The sequence below is a fragment of the Magnolia sinica genome, chromosome 14, assembly GCF_029962835.1.
Source record: "Magnolia sinica isolate HGM2019 chromosome 14, MsV1, whole genome shotgun sequence".
NCBI lineage: Eukaryota > Viridiplantae > Streptophyta > Magnoliopsida > Magnoliales > Magnoliaceae > Magnolia > Magnolia sinica.
This window is the reverse complement of record NC_080586.1, coordinates 68,420,576-68,436,178: the sequence shown is the minus strand read 5'-3', so window position 1 is coordinate 68,436,178 and position 15,603 is coordinate 68,420,576. Positions and strand designations below refer to the sequence as shown.

Here is a 15,603-nt window from a genome sequence, read left to right as displayed (position 1 = left end):
GTTTCAAAGGGGACAATCGTTGTTATGAAGGCCCATCAGAATGAAAATCTTTACAGGTTGATCGGGACCACTTCATCGGGTGAAGCTACAATGACTATAGTGAATTCCATATTTGCACGTATGTGGCATGCATGCTTGGGCCACATGAGCGAGTGGGATATGAAGGTACTTTCTGAACATTGTTTAATTTCAATTTTAAAAAGTATTGATTTTAATATATGCGAGCATTGTATATATGGTAAACATTCAAGGTTATCTTTTAAGTCTGGTAAACATATTTGTAAGGGTGTTCTTGATTATGTGCATTTTGATGTATGGGGGTTGTCGCCCGTGGTTTTTGGTGGAGGGTCATCATGGTTTGTCACATTCATTGACGACTACTCCAAGAAAGTGTGTGTTTATTTTATGAAAAATAAATCCAATTTTTTTACCTACTTCAAGCAATAGAAGGCGAAAAAAACAGTCAAGGTAAAAGGTGAAGGTATTAAGAGCAAATAATGGTAGTAAATTTACTTTTAGAAAATTCAATTAATTTTATAAAGAAGAAGGGATCGTGAAGCACAACACAGTCCGCCATACACCAAAGCAAAACAGTGTGGCTGAGCGGATGAATCAAACTCTCTTAGAGAGGGTACAATGCATGATCAATAATGCTGGGTTGGGCAAGGAATTATGGACTAAGGTCGTTAATACGGCTTGTTACTTAATGAATCGGTCCCATTCTATGACTATTGAATGTAAAATTTCAGAGGAAGTGTGGAGTCAACAAGTAGACTACTCAGGACTGCGAGTATATGGTTGCGATGCTTACTCTCATATATCGTTGAGAGAGATAAGCTAGACCAAAGGATAAAAAAGTATATCTTTGTCAATTATGGTGGTGGTGTGAATGGGTACATACTGTATGATTGGGTCACACGTTAAATCATCTTTAGTTGTGACGTCAAATTCGACGAAGGATCCTTGTTCCATAAGGATGATCATAAGGAACTGAAAAAGTTGGTTGTGGACATTCAATTACACACATATGAGACTCAAGTTCAAACATAAACGCAGACAAAGGTACAAGGCAGGTGGAGTAATCACCTGTGAGAAGGAATCCTTCGTAGGAACACAAATTACTAGCGAAATACATGGATGACTCAAACAGGGAGACCCATCTACTCTTCAGGAGGCTCTTAATGAGACGGATGCTGAAAAGTGGAAAGTAGTGATGGATGATGAGATGGACTCCTTACATAAGAACGAGACATGGGAGTTAGTGGAGCTTCCCATTGGCCATGGAACGATCGGGTGTAAGTGGATCTTTAAGAAGAAACAACTAAGAATAAGCCAAGGTTGGTACCGAAGGGATACACTCAAAGGAAAGATGTCGAATTCATTGAGATATTTATATCGGTAGTAAAGCAAATATCTATTAGATTCGTGTTGACACTGGTTGCCTAATATGATCTCAAGTTGGAACAAATGGATGTGTTAGTAGTGAAGGGATATGCTCAAAGGGAAGGTGTTGACTTCATTGAGATATTCACACCGATTTGTGTTGGCACTGGTTGCCCAATACAATCTCGAGCTGGAACAAATGGATGTGAAGACTGCCTTCCTACATGGGGAATTAGAAGAACAGATCTACATAAAGCAACCAGAAGGTTCCAAAATATAAGGAGTAAAGAATAAGGTTTACAGGTTAACGAGGTCGTTGTATGGCCTGAAACAGTTACCTAGGCAGTGGTATAAAAAGTTTTATTCTTTCATAGTGAGTCAAAATTTTACCATGAGTGAATATGATCATTGTGTCTATTATGAGACATTGAGTGATGAAAAATTCATTATCCTAGTTTTGTACATCAATGATATGCTTATCGCCAGTCACAACATGTCAAAGATCGACTTACTGAAAACTTGGTTATCAGGGATATTCAAGATGAAAGATCTGGGGGTTATAAGAAGGGTTCTCATACATAGAGACACGAAGAGGAGCATGCTATGGTTATCTCAAGCAAAATACCTTGAGAATGTATTGATGAAGTATGAGATAGACAAGGCTACGCCGGTCAGCGTTCCTCACATGGCTTACTTCAAGTTATCTTCATAACAGTGTCCTAAAACCGATGAAGAAAGGTAGGATATGTTTCATATGCCTTATTCAAGCGCAGTTGGCAGCTTGATGTATGTCATGGTCAGTACAAGATCGGATATTTCATATGCAGTGGGTGTTGTTACTAGATACATGTCTACCCCTCCCAGTGAAATGGTTACTTCAATACATTTGAGGTACGTAGGACTACGTCTTGTTTTTTTGAGAAATCAGGAGCCAAGTTAGTAGGCTATATTGGTTCTGATTACCTGAGCAGTGTGGGCAATAGAAGGTTGACTTCCGGTTACTCGTTTATGCTAGCAGGTGGAGCGATAAGTTAGATGTCGAAGCTTCAGTCTATGGTGACTCTTTCCACAACTGAAGCTGAGTACATAGCAGTGACAGAAGCATTCAAGGAAGGTGTTTGGTTGAGAGGGATGATAAATCGGTTGGGGCTTCAGTAGGAGGATGTGCTTGTTAATTGTGACAGTGAAAGCTCAATCAATTTGGCAATAAATTCCATTTATCACTCACGTACTAAACATATTGATGTGCATCACCATTTTATCTTACATGTACTTGAGGAAGGAGGTGTGACTCTAGAGAAAATTCACACGAGCGTGAATCCACTTGACATGCTGATCAAGGTGGTTCCCATCGAGAAGTTCAAGTTCAATGCAACTTCTCTAGACTTGACAAAGGCATAAAAGGAAGACATAGTGTGTATAAGAAGCGATGGTGGAGCTATGATGCAAGGCGGAATTAGATATTATGAAAAGAAGCTGTGAAGAATGAAGATTAAAGACATGGTGGAGATTGTTGTTGATGTCTCAAATCTTTTAGCAACAGGGTCCGTTGATGCCATCGATAGACCATTCGATGCCATCGAGAAAATCCAAAAATCCCATGTTGGTTGCTGGACACTTTGTGGTGTCCTACTCGATGCCATTGATAGGTCGTCAATGCCATCGAAGTCCCATCAAATATGTCATCGGAAAAATTCAAAAAATCCATGTTTTGTTGTTGGAATATTTTGGTGTTCTACTTGATGACATCGAGAGTGTTTGATGCCATCAAAATGTCATCAAGTGTGCACACATAATTACGTAAGTGCAGGATTTGTTTCTATTTTGACTGTGATTCTCATGCAAGCTATATATATGGGTGTAATCGGGATTTGAGAGAGGGGTGAAGGCTTTCTAATTCATTCTTGGGTTTCAAGGGCATAGCTTGAGGAGATTCGAGGCTTGTTCGAATCGGGTAATCTCTATCTCTTGTAATTTTCTGCTTTCATAGTGCATTATTGTCACTTTCTACTATGGTTTTTTTTCCCACAAGGGTTTTTCCACATAAAATTCAGTTTGTTTGTGTTTGAACTTGGTTGTGCGATTGGAGTATTTTGCTTGATTCATCTTTGTGTGCTTTCACGATTCCCCAATAGTAATTATGTTTCTCCTTTTTAGTGAAGAAGAAACCACTATATTGTTGCCCTATATAGAAGACATATTGTCAAACTACATAAATCTCTATCTTTTGTTTTTATTTCATCCCTTTAGCTTTTGGGTATTGGCTTGGCCCTTTTCTTTTGTGGTTTTGCATTGATGCATTGGTATATGGGTATTTTGGATCAAGCCGTTATATTCCAGCACACCCACATACACTACACATGACAGAAAACAAACACAATGCCAACAATAAGGAGCTGGTTTACTCCAACATTATGAACCAAACAATTATTTAAAAATTATATAAAAAAATTTTAAAAAAAGTTAGATATTTGTTGTCCTCCTCAAGATCACTTAAAACTATTATGGGGTGAAGTTGTTGGGATTTGGGCTGCGAAATCACACAGAGATGGATCTAGGATAGCAATCCAAGAGTACCAAGCAATCACGAGAAACACAGAAATTTAACGTAAAAAACCCCTGCGAGAAAAAACCATAACACAAAGCGATAGAAAATTCCACTATGAAAGCACAAATTACAAAGATAGAGAACTTACCCGGCTTGAGCAATCTCAAACCTCTCATTTTCTCCACCCCTTGAAACCCTAGAAGCCTTTTAGAAACCCTAGAATACCTTAGAATTCCCTTAGAATACCTCCTAATTCTGTATACAACCCTTTATATAGCTTTGGAAACAAGTAAAACTGGAATAAGAAACAAAAATCGCAAAATCTGAGTTTCCGTAAACGAATCTGCGTAAACCTTCGATGACAACGAACTAGCTTCGATGTCATCGAAAAATGAAAAAAACAGTCCAGCGAATGGGGCTAAAAAATCTAAAAAAAACTCGATGTCATCGAAGCTGGTTCGATGTCATCGAATCATGCTGACAGATTTAAGACCTCTGTTATCAACGGAAGTAATGAGAACAGTGTGCTACTTAGTTAATTTGTCTCCTTTAGCACTATTAAAAGTGGTGTATAAAGCCATTCTTCAAACGAAATTGCTCGAGTATATAAAAACCATGAAAAATGATCCAATAAAACCTAGTATACTACAACGTGGTATGCATCCAATCACGGACAGGCAAGTGGTGTATAAAGCCACTCTTCAAAATTTTTTGTTTTAAAATGCTTTCAATAAGCCACAAGAAATACCGTGATTGAGTACATACCACATCACAGTATAGCAGGTGCATTGTATTATTTCCTATGGACCGTAAATGCCACTGGTGGGCCCGGGGCATGGCACTTGTCCATTCATCATACTCGTTTATCCCAGCCCATGATTGGATCGGTCTGATTATTGGTCAGGGCATGTACCTGTCTGAAGAATGGTCCCATCTCGCACATATGTGCTGATTAATGGCCATTTAATGGACAATTAAAATAATAATAAAAAAAGATAATAAATGATCCAACTTCATGGTGGGCCTGAATTTGTACAGTCCATTTTCACATCGCAGATCGCACTCAAATTACGCATGCCAGGTGAATGGGCCCCACATGATGACTGGGCTATAATGTGAATGCAATACTACATGTGTGTACCCATATTGAAATATTACAAGAGATATGATGCTAGCAAACTTCATAATAGTTGCCCATAATGTACAAAGTGAATTGCTGGTTAAAAGTATTTTCTAGCTGACCATATGTTTTGTGTCCTGTGGCCCACCTGAGATCTAAACATTTTTTCCCATATGATTGACAGATCTGATCATGTGTGGATGCCCAGCGTTCTCACATGATGTGTGGAAGTAGTAAACATCCATGAATATAATTTCATTACAATCATCAGTTGTAAGAGATGGTCAAGAGTCACAAACAACAGTTCATGAGTCATAGTTATGAATTGCTCCATGGAAATATTTTGTCTCGGACAAGTCCATGTGTTTCGTCTCAAATGAGTGGAATCAGCCTAGTTCGACACCATGAGTCACCCAAACTAGTCACTCCGACTTGGGCGAGTCGTGATTCGACTTGAGCCCGAACAAGTCGGTCCAAGTCATAGTCTTTTAACCATGCTCCATAGCATCATCATCATCATCATCATCATCATCAACCGGTAATGGTGACAAAACAACTGTAGAAATAGTAACACAACACTTTCGCCATTGACGTATGTCCGGAAACTAAATCCCAGGAAAACTAGTGGATCTTATGTTGCTGTTATCAGGTTCTTACTGAATCCTAATGCATGTACCTGATTACACCCATATATTGGCCACTAAAGTGACATAAAAAGGTGTGTCAAAGCCACCACGCTACGACTGTGGATTCCTATTCTGACCTCGAGTCCAAAGATTAGTTGAAGTTGGTGCACGATCAAGTCAATCCATTCCGAATATGATGGGCCTCTCGATAAGGAGACTTGATGCGATCCTTCAATGCAAATATCCAATCGAGTCTATTTTAGTACTCGTAAACTAGTGAATATCTGCACTACCGTGTGAAAGGAATAGGCAACAAGATGCCTGATGGTGAAGATCAGCCCATCCTAACTCGTCATCGGTTTCTCTTCATATTGGCAACCATAAAATTAAAATCGCAAGTCACCCAAACTTATCAGCATGAAATTTAAGGTCCTCAAGAACCATGATACAACAACTCTCCCTTGGCCTCATTGGTTGTTCTCCACTTCATTCCCTCTCATAGGCCTAAAAAATAAACTCCATGAAGGAATTGTTGGGGCCCGCCAGACGTATTATCCCAAGTTTCACACCCAAATAATAATAGAACAATGGAAGTAATGAAAGTAACAAGTCTCTAATGACTTAATTCCAATCATCACGAAAGGTTACAAGTGATCAAGATCCAATAAACAGTTGTTTTGTACCCAATTAAATAATAGAACAATGAAAGTAACAAGTCTCTAATGACTTAATTCCAATCATCACAAAAAGGTTACAAGAGATCAAGATCCAATGAACAGTTACAACCCAAGGTGCAAGAGAAAGGGTCACCACATGCACCACCCTGGAATGAGGACCAATGTCACATTTCTCTTATTAACTGTCTATTTTCAGGCCGCAACAGCAAAAAAGGCTAGGATCTTCCAGCCTGGGAGATTTCAGGCCATGGTTCATCTACATTGGGGCCCAACAAACCAATGATCTGGTCGATCACCAAATCATGGGCCCCACTTGTATGAAGTGAAAAACTGATGATTCTAAGCCGTATGATTATCTTAGTGCAAGAACTATATATCCTCTTATTTTTGTCTGTTTCTTTGCAATGCTAATGTGAAACTAATGAACCAAGGAGGAGTGGAAACTGAATCATTGCATTGATTGAATATAAATCAAAGATGATATGACTTCAGCAAGCGACGTATTAAATATCTTCCCATAGATAGGAAAAAAAAAAGGAAAAGAAGAAGAGGAAAAAAAAACCTTGAAACACGCTCACACAACATTACAGATCGACTCTTATCCCACACTTTATTTCTCATGGGCATCAAAAAAGGAGAAAATCCGCCATCATATGACAAACCCATCCTTGATTGTTGAGTTCTTCAATATGATGATGATGCCAGAACGGATGTAGAACCCTTCTAAAGATCTGTCAGCTTCTTGTATGCCCTACAAACACACCCAAAAGATAAGATAGAGGGACTATGTCCATGACAGTGGTATATTCAACTCTAGAAATAAATGGTCATGGATATATTTGGATGCACAGGTGGAGTGAAGTGTGAATGAGGAAATGACAGACTAATATTGTTTCACGACCTTAAATCAAACTAACGTTTAGCTTCTCTACAACTTGAAAGTACACGTAATTGCAATTTGGATTCCAGAACCTCAATATGAATGCTAAGGATTTGTTTGGATGAACTAGTTAATTGAACTCCAACCATGAGTTGAAAGAAGTCAAAATAACCAAAATGTTATTTTTCTTTGGTAGAATTCATATTGATGGTGTTGGGGCTCCAAATTGCAGTTATACTTCTTTTAAGTTGAACTGAAAGGCATATAACTGAATTTTGAAGGCTGCTTCCTCATGAATACTAGCAAACATTGCTAACTTTTTCTATTTCCTCATGATTTAGACAGAGCATTTGCAATTCAAGACACTTGTGTACCCAAACACAGACTGAGAAAATTAAAATTTGGTTGTTTGCTTTTTTGCCATTCAATTTGATCATGCAACAAATGCACTTGTAGTAGTAATGCAGGGGCATTTTCAAACCGGGCTCGAGTGGGGTAGCCTGTGGGATGTAGGGGTACACTCAGGGAGGGCAGCCCATGTGCGGAGGGTTACTCGTGTGAGGCAGGCCCCACCTGTGTGAAGTGGGTGGCTCATGTGAAGTGAAACCTATGTGAAGTGGGGCCCACGAGGGGGGTTCGGCCAAGGTCCTAACCCATGGGATGTGGGGCCTGGGCTATGAGATAAAGGGATTAATTCATCATGCTCTATCAGTTCGAGTTTTTAGAGTAAGTGGTTAATTGTCTTGTATCAAAGTGGTATCAGAGCAGGAGGTCTCGTGTTCGAGACTCCTCACCGGGAGTGAAAAATTTGGTATGAGCAAACAACAGGCTGATGACAGGTAGATGATCCAACTACGGTCTCCAAACAAGAATTCTTTTGACTTAATTTTTGGCACCCTTCTTGATGAATTAGAAGCTGGTTGGTGAGATGGAAAGTCAAACAGGACCCGTGCCCACAATCGCCGCTTGGCCAGCCGTCATGACCATTACCACATTTTTGGTTGGATTTGACCATCTCGGTTCTACTAGTACTTTAGGGAGATTTGTCTCAATCATCATCATCATCTAAGCCTTATCCAAAATTAACTGGGGTCGGCTAGATGAAACCTGTTATGCCATTCCACTATCAAGGGCCATACCTTCAATTAGACAATAGATCACCAACGCTTTTCTTACCACCTCCATCCACGTCCTTTTGGGCTTTCCCCTTGCCCTCTTAGAGCCTTCAACTTGTACCAACTCACTCCTAACTAGCCCAGTTCTTGGTCTTCGTTGCACATGACCAAACCATCTAAGTTTACTTTCCCTCATTACCTATTGGTGCTACTCCTAAGTTCCTTCAAATGCATTCATCTCTAATTCTATCCTTCCTCATCTTCTCACTCATCCATCTCAACATCCTCATTTCAGCTACATCCCACGAACATGTTGTTCATTAACTACCCCACGTTCTCTCCCATAAAGCATGGCTGGTCTTATAGCTATCCTGTAAAATATCATTTTTAGTTTGAGTGGTACATGATGATCACATAAAACTCCAGAGGGCACATCTCCATTTCTTCCACCCAACTTAAATTCTATGCACAACATCCTTCTCAATCTCTCCACTCTCATGAATTATCGACCCAAGGTATCAAAGGTGGTCATTTCAGGAAACTTCTTGGTTAGAAATCTTAACTAATTCATTGTTGTTACTCCGATTGTTACTAAATTGCAGTCCATATACTATGTTTTAATTTGACTAATTTAAAATCCTTTAGATTCTAAAGCACCCCTGCATCTAGCTTTGTGATTATGCCCTCTCTTGTCTTGTCAATCAAAACTATGTCATCTACAAACAACATACAACATGGGATATCTTCCTACAAATGTCTCATTAACTCATCCATAGCCAATGAGAAAAGGTAGTGGTTCAATGACGACCCCTAGTGCAAGCCTATAGTAATTGGCAACTCACATATCTCTCCATTAATGATCCTCACATTTGTTACTGCTCCCTCACACATACCCTTAATCATGTCAATATATCCTTCTTTCCTTTTATTTCTCCATCAATTGTCTTAAGTAGGAAAATACATTCAGTGCTAGACCTTTCAAGCATGAACAAACTAATTGATGAGGACATCATGTCATGTACACCCTTACGTACGTATCAGAGGAGGAGGCGGGCTGCACCAATTTCCCTGTGGCTAGGCAAGTACCCGTGATCATGCTAAAGACCCCATGTACATGTGCGAGCATCTAGAAGACCCCACACTAAGAAGATGCACATGGGTTGCTTTATGGAGTGATACAGACCGTTGGATCAGAGGGACGCGACGATCGGGCTATTGGATCGCATGGATTACATGATCAGGCCATTGATCATTGATCGTCCACATCAATTTTAGACTTTATCATCTTTTAGGATTTAGTTTTATCATTTTATATTTGAACACGTTATGAGTGTTTTGGTTGATTCTATTAAGGCTAGGGCTATTTTCGTTAAGATTCGCAAGGCAAAGGGATTATTGTAATTTTTGAAACTTCTTGGATCTATAAAAAGAGGGGGAGTGTGACCTCTCTCTCATTGGATTTTGTGATAAAAAATAGAAAATCTCTTGCTTTCTTCTTCTATCTTCATGCGATTTGAAGATACTTCTATGCAATTTGGAAGGAAGATTGGTACGAGGCTAATCTTCATCAACAGAGGTGCGGGGTCTCCATCTATCCCCACACCATCTTCTCTTTTCTCCGCCATTCAGGTATTTTCTTCAGGTTTTTCAATCTCCCTATCTCAAATCTTCGTCTTCTCCCAAACCCAACTTTCCCATACCCATCCACAATCCAAACCCTAATCGACCTAAATCCATCCTCCCACGCTGCACGTATGACCGTACAGCCACACGTGTGAATCCCACATACCCCTTTTGGTTTTCCACTATCATTATATCAAAACCCCTTTCTTCCATCCCTGAAACCCTAACTCTAAACCTAAAATTCCTAATTTTCCTACTTTCCCAAATTACTCAAATCCTAATTTTCACCCTAAGTTGTATTAGGTTTTCTATTTTGAAATAGACTATACCCTATGCTACTTGGATGTCCTTACATCCATTAGATCCTAGTTTCTTTTTATTTAATGATCTTGTGTTACGATGTTGGTAGCTTAGGCCAGGATTATGCATGATTTTCTTTTGATTTTCATGATATTTGTGATGAATATAGCGATGTTTGTGTTTTTTCTATTAAATATCTTAATTCGGCTATTTGATCTCACATGTTACTTAGTTCATGCATCGGTCCTGCATCACTAATTTTTTCAAAAATTCATCTAATGCCTTAGTCTTTGCTCAATCACTATTTCCCAAAGTTTCATAGTGGCTCATAAGTTTAATCCCACGATAGTCAGTGTAACTTTGTGTGTCACCTTTATTCTTATAAATAGGCACCATGGTACTTTTTCTCAATTCTTTTGGCATTTTCTTCAATCTTACAATCTTGTTGGACACTTGTCAACCAAAATAACCCAATATCTTGCATCCATTTCCAAACCTCGATTGGTATACCATTTGGTCCAAGGGCCTTTCTTGTTTTCATCTTTCCCAAAACTTCTTTTGCTTCAAATATCCTAATCCTATGAAAATATGTATGGTCTTCAATGTCATTTGAGTTTATGATTAATTTTATCCCTATGCTCTTGGAGTGGTTGTCATTTTACAAGTTCTGAAAATAGCTTCACCTTTTGTTAATGTCATTGTCCTTTATTAGCACCCTCCTCCGGTTATCACTCTTAATGCATCTAACATGACTAAGTTTCCTTGCATGATTGGCTTTTCCCTCTAGATACTCCTAAAACATATATTGCCACTTTCCTAATGCGTTCAACCATCTCATTCCACAACATTTACTTCTTCCTCTGACATTCTACTTTTCTTCTTCCATCAAATTATTTATAAATAACATTGTCTTTTCTACTTTTAAATTTCAGCACCTAATTTTTTGGGACACTCATTAGTTTCAACCCCTTTTACCTCCTCTTAATGTAAACATCCATAAGCATTAACCTATGTTGCACAATCAGACTCTCTACCGCTGTAACCTTACAATCCTTGTATATTAATCATTTTACTTTCCTAAATAGAAAAAAAATTCCATTTGGTTTGTATATGATTCACTTTTGAATGTTATTAAACATTCATCTCTCTTTTTAAAGCATGTGTTTGTTAGAGCTACATTGCATGCCATAACAAAACCAAGGATAGCATCGACCATCTTATTTCTTCTCTCATAGCCATATCCTCCATGTATGCTCTCATATCCCCAACTTTCTTTTCCTACATGACCATTTAATTTAAGTCTCCTGTTATGAATATCCTCTCTTTATTCAGAATTCCTTACATTAATCCATCCATATCCACCCAAAATTGTCTTTTGATTCTATCCTCTAATTCTAACTGCAGTACATATGCACTTATAATATAGATTATTTCTTCTCCTAACACAAGATTTATTAATAAAATCCTATCACTTATTCTCCTAATATTTACAACTTTATCCTCTAAATCTTTATCTACCACTACCCCAACCCCATTTCTATTATTGTCTTTTATACCACAATTTATATATAGTTTTGGTTAGCAAGCTACATTAACTCTTCTTCATTTCATGGTATCTACTAACTCTAAACTCTTACTTGTCAATATTCCTACATTCTATGTGGGAAGATGAATCTATTATCCTGGACTAGCTTCTTTAACCATGTATCTGGATTGGCGCAGGGCCCTTACCTACTTCTCACAACAATTGGGCATTGTTGCAGTGTGTTGCTTCGGGGGATGTCCTAGCTAACCCTTGCCCATTCTCACTGCACACGGGTTCCTATGCAACGGTTCAGTTATGGGGAATGCCCTAGCACAAGTTTGGAATATCATGTTGTTCGGATTCATGATGAAAATTATGGCATAAGTTTTGATGCAGACCGCCAACCTAACGCAACTCTCCTTCAAAGCTAGCGACCAACAATGAGAGCACAAAAGTCCCACAGGTGTAATGCAATAGGAAATTACAAAGGCCGATTATAATCAAGCGCTATCTAATTGTAGAAGATGGGAATATATGTAATTGTGTGTGTGCATATGCATGGTCCTTGGCACTCCTATAAAGTATTTTATGTTTTGTTTCTCTTAAGTTAATATAAGGATGTGTGTTAGTCGAATTGACTTAACACATAAAATCTCCCTTAGCACTAAAACTCTTCTCTTCTTCTCTTCTTCTCCCTTTTCTCTATTTCGTACTCTCAATCTCATCTTTTCCACTTGGTATCAAAACGTGGAATCTTCATGTTGATCATTGTTATAGGAACCTGCTGATGTCAGCAACCGTGCAATTGACAACAACATCTGTACAATCTGGACAACCACAAGTGATTAGGAAAAGTATGGTTTGATGAAGCTTGATTTTAAAAGATTTGTTATGATTTTTGTGGAATTTTTTGAATTGATTCGAGGTACATTTTGAGACATTCTTTCATTTTGACGAAGAAGCCATGAAGTCATGATTCTTTGAGATATCTAAAAAATTATATGATGTTTCTTAGAAATTTTTGCATAGAGTGCATCCATTTGACCCTAATAGGCTATCCATAGCCTTGTTTTGAATTGATTTATGGGTGTTGGTGGTGTTTTGGTGATTATAGTGGATCGACTCCACCATTTTTTGGGCCTTTTGTCAATTCTAAGGTGTATATAATAAATTCATGTGAATATATGTTCAATGCATTGATCCATATGTTCAATGCATTATGAGATCTTATAATTCACACACATTGTTGATCACAACTATGAAGTTAAATGGTAGCAATTACTTGCAATGGACTCAATCCATCAAGTTGTTTTGGGAGGCAGAGAAAGGTTCACCTAGACCCCTTGTGAGTGAACGAACTGAATTTTGGGTGAGGGCACTAGACACCTCGTGAGAGTTCATTTGCTATTTCTCCTTTCTTTCTTTTTTCTTTTTTTCTTTTTTCTGTATCCATTTAACACATCCATTTCACATCGTTGTACCAACTCTACCATTACAATAGAGGACTTAAGGAACTCTACCTCAGAATTAGCAATGACAACATTCTTTCCAATCCTTGCATTCTTGTCAATGATACAGTCCCTATACAACACAAATGAAAATTGTGAGAAACAAGAATGGCTACCATAAGAATGCAAAATCATAGTTTAACATAGAAAAACCTGATTCGGGTGTTCTCTCCTATTCCAATCGGAACCCTTCCCTCAGCCAACAATGATGCTACTTCAACACCAGTTTCATAGTAGTCAGCTCCAAGCATCACAGTATCCTGCACTTATTTTCACCCATATCAGGTACAAAATGAAATGTATGCAGAGAATGATTGACATATCAACATGGAATTTTAATTGTGGGTCTTTTTTTTTTCTTGGTTAGGTAGATTAAGGGTCTTTTTTTATGCTCAGTTGGACTGAATTGTCATTTTAATTCATGGTGATGACCAACTGCTAATTGCGGTACCATGCATTTCAAGTTGGACTTGAAATGATCAGGATTGGTATTTGGAAGTTAGTATTTATGGAGTGGGGCTAGCCCCATAAATTTATTTATACTTTGTTGGATTGAATCATTTAAAAATTCAGTTCAATCGAGCACCCAAACACAGCATAAACAATGTGACCCTCAGCAACTAGGAAACAAACCTTTAGGTGCACATTACAGTTTATTCGAGATCGGATACCAACGACACTGTGCTCTATCATGCAATGATCCAAGAAACTTCCATGGGAGATAATGGAATCAACAATCTGCAAAAGGAAAGTACGTCAGTTCCAAAGTTATCAACATTGGAGGTAATACATATGAGAATCAAAAGCTGAAGTTTGAGGACTTCATGGCATGAAATATGCAGGACTCTCGAAGGACATAGGATATGAGTAAAGCCATTTTAGAGAAGAAAATTGATCTTATATTGCTGTTGAAATAGATACCAGTGGGCTGGACATGGGCCAGGCTGACCCATTGGTCTTCTTGTGGTGGCCTGCTGCGGGCCAGTCATGAGTCTGATTTTCATGCAATTGTTGGACACAGGCTTGAATTTCATGCCCAATTAATAAATGGGGCATGTCGGGCCTCAGATTTGATAAACTTTTCTGTTGAGGCCATGCCAAGCTTGGGCCCATGCCCATTTACAACAATTATGTGTTTGGATCATGAGCTGAATTAGATGCGTGACTGATAAAGGGACCCGACTGGACCTGAGCTCCAGACCTGGGTAGTGAATGAGCCTGCTGTAGCTGTGCCGGAAGCCGGCCCATTGCCACTGCTAAATAATTACAATATAATCCTGAAGTACAATGAAATTCTAAACTCCAGGGCTACTTTCTTCATGGATTTTCATTACGATCCCTAATAGTTTAAGGGCCTAGCTTGACGCATTCCATCAGTCCTTGGGCTTTTGACATATTGGTTAAGTTCTTAACATTTGGTATTAGAGCCAACAATATTTCTCGTGTTTGAGTCATGGAAGGGGCAACCTGTCGAAAGGGCAACTTAGACCAAAGTGAAAGCCGCCACAAGGTGGGAAGGGTTTCTTGGACAATCAGAGTGCAGCAGCCATGTCTGGAAAGGGTTACCTAGACAACTAGAGGCAGCTGGCATGGTGGAAAGGGCTACTTGAAAGGAGGCTAGAGTGAGTGCTGTCACAGAGTAGGCCACCACAGACAGCGGCTGCAGAGTTTGGTGGTATGTTAAGATCCCTAATAGTTTAAGGGCCTAGCTTGACATGTTTCATCAGTCCCAGGGCTTTTAACGTATTGGTTAGTTCTTAATAGTTTCACAAGCAATGTAACAGGAACAGAAAAACCTTGATGCCTCTAGCCAAGAACTGAAAGGACTACAACATTACTCGCAAAAACTCTCGCTACCATCCATTGATTGCTTGACATTCCTCTTGTGTTTTCTATGAACATCAGCCATCATCATCATCATCATCTAAGCCTTATCACAACTAGTTGAGGTTGGCCACAGAAATCCTGTTCTACCATTCCACTCTGTCAAGGACCATATGCAGCAGGGGGCACTGGACGACGCAGGGGTGGTTGGACGAGCAGGGATGGTGGCCGGACGCAGCTGGGATGGTCGGATCTGACAGGTGGTGCCGGATTTGGATCAGTGACGCTCTAATACCATGTAAACCGAGAGGAGCTGAAAGCTTTTGTGTATCTGAGACAACCCAAAAGGGTTGAATATATAGAGATTACAGAATCTATACAACGAAAGTAATAAAATCAGAATCCTCTACCTATGGAAACCAACTAAACAAGGTATGCTAGCTATACAAGGTATATTTCAGTCTGTCTAACAGT

At 39.0% G+C, this 15,603-nt stretch overlaps 1 protein-coding gene across 2 annotated transcripts in view; it reads right to left on the bottom strand.

Moving 5' to 3' along the window:
- Window positions 1–6,274: 6,274 nt before the first annotated feature.
- The window catches only part of LOC131226069 (glucose-1-phosphate adenylyltransferase large subunit 3, chloroplastic/amyloplastic-like), a 54,753-nt gene continuing 45,424 nt past the window's right edge, over window positions 6,275–15,603 (bottom strand). For both annotated transcript variants that reach the window (XM_058221742.1, XM_058221743.1), the window contains exons 12-15: window positions 13,939–14,043; window positions 13,459–13,565; window positions 13,318–13,378; window positions 6,275–7,105 (exon numbers count right to left, since the gene is read on the bottom strand). In XM_058221742.1, coding sequence (XP_058077725.1) covers window positions 7,004–7,105; window positions 13,318–13,378; window positions 13,459–13,565; window positions 13,939–14,043 — 375 coding nt within the window. In that variant the 3' untranslated portion in view covers window positions 6,275–7,003. The remainder of the gene's footprint in view (window positions 7,106–13,317; window positions 13,379–13,458; window positions 13,566–13,938; window positions 14,044–15,603) is intronic.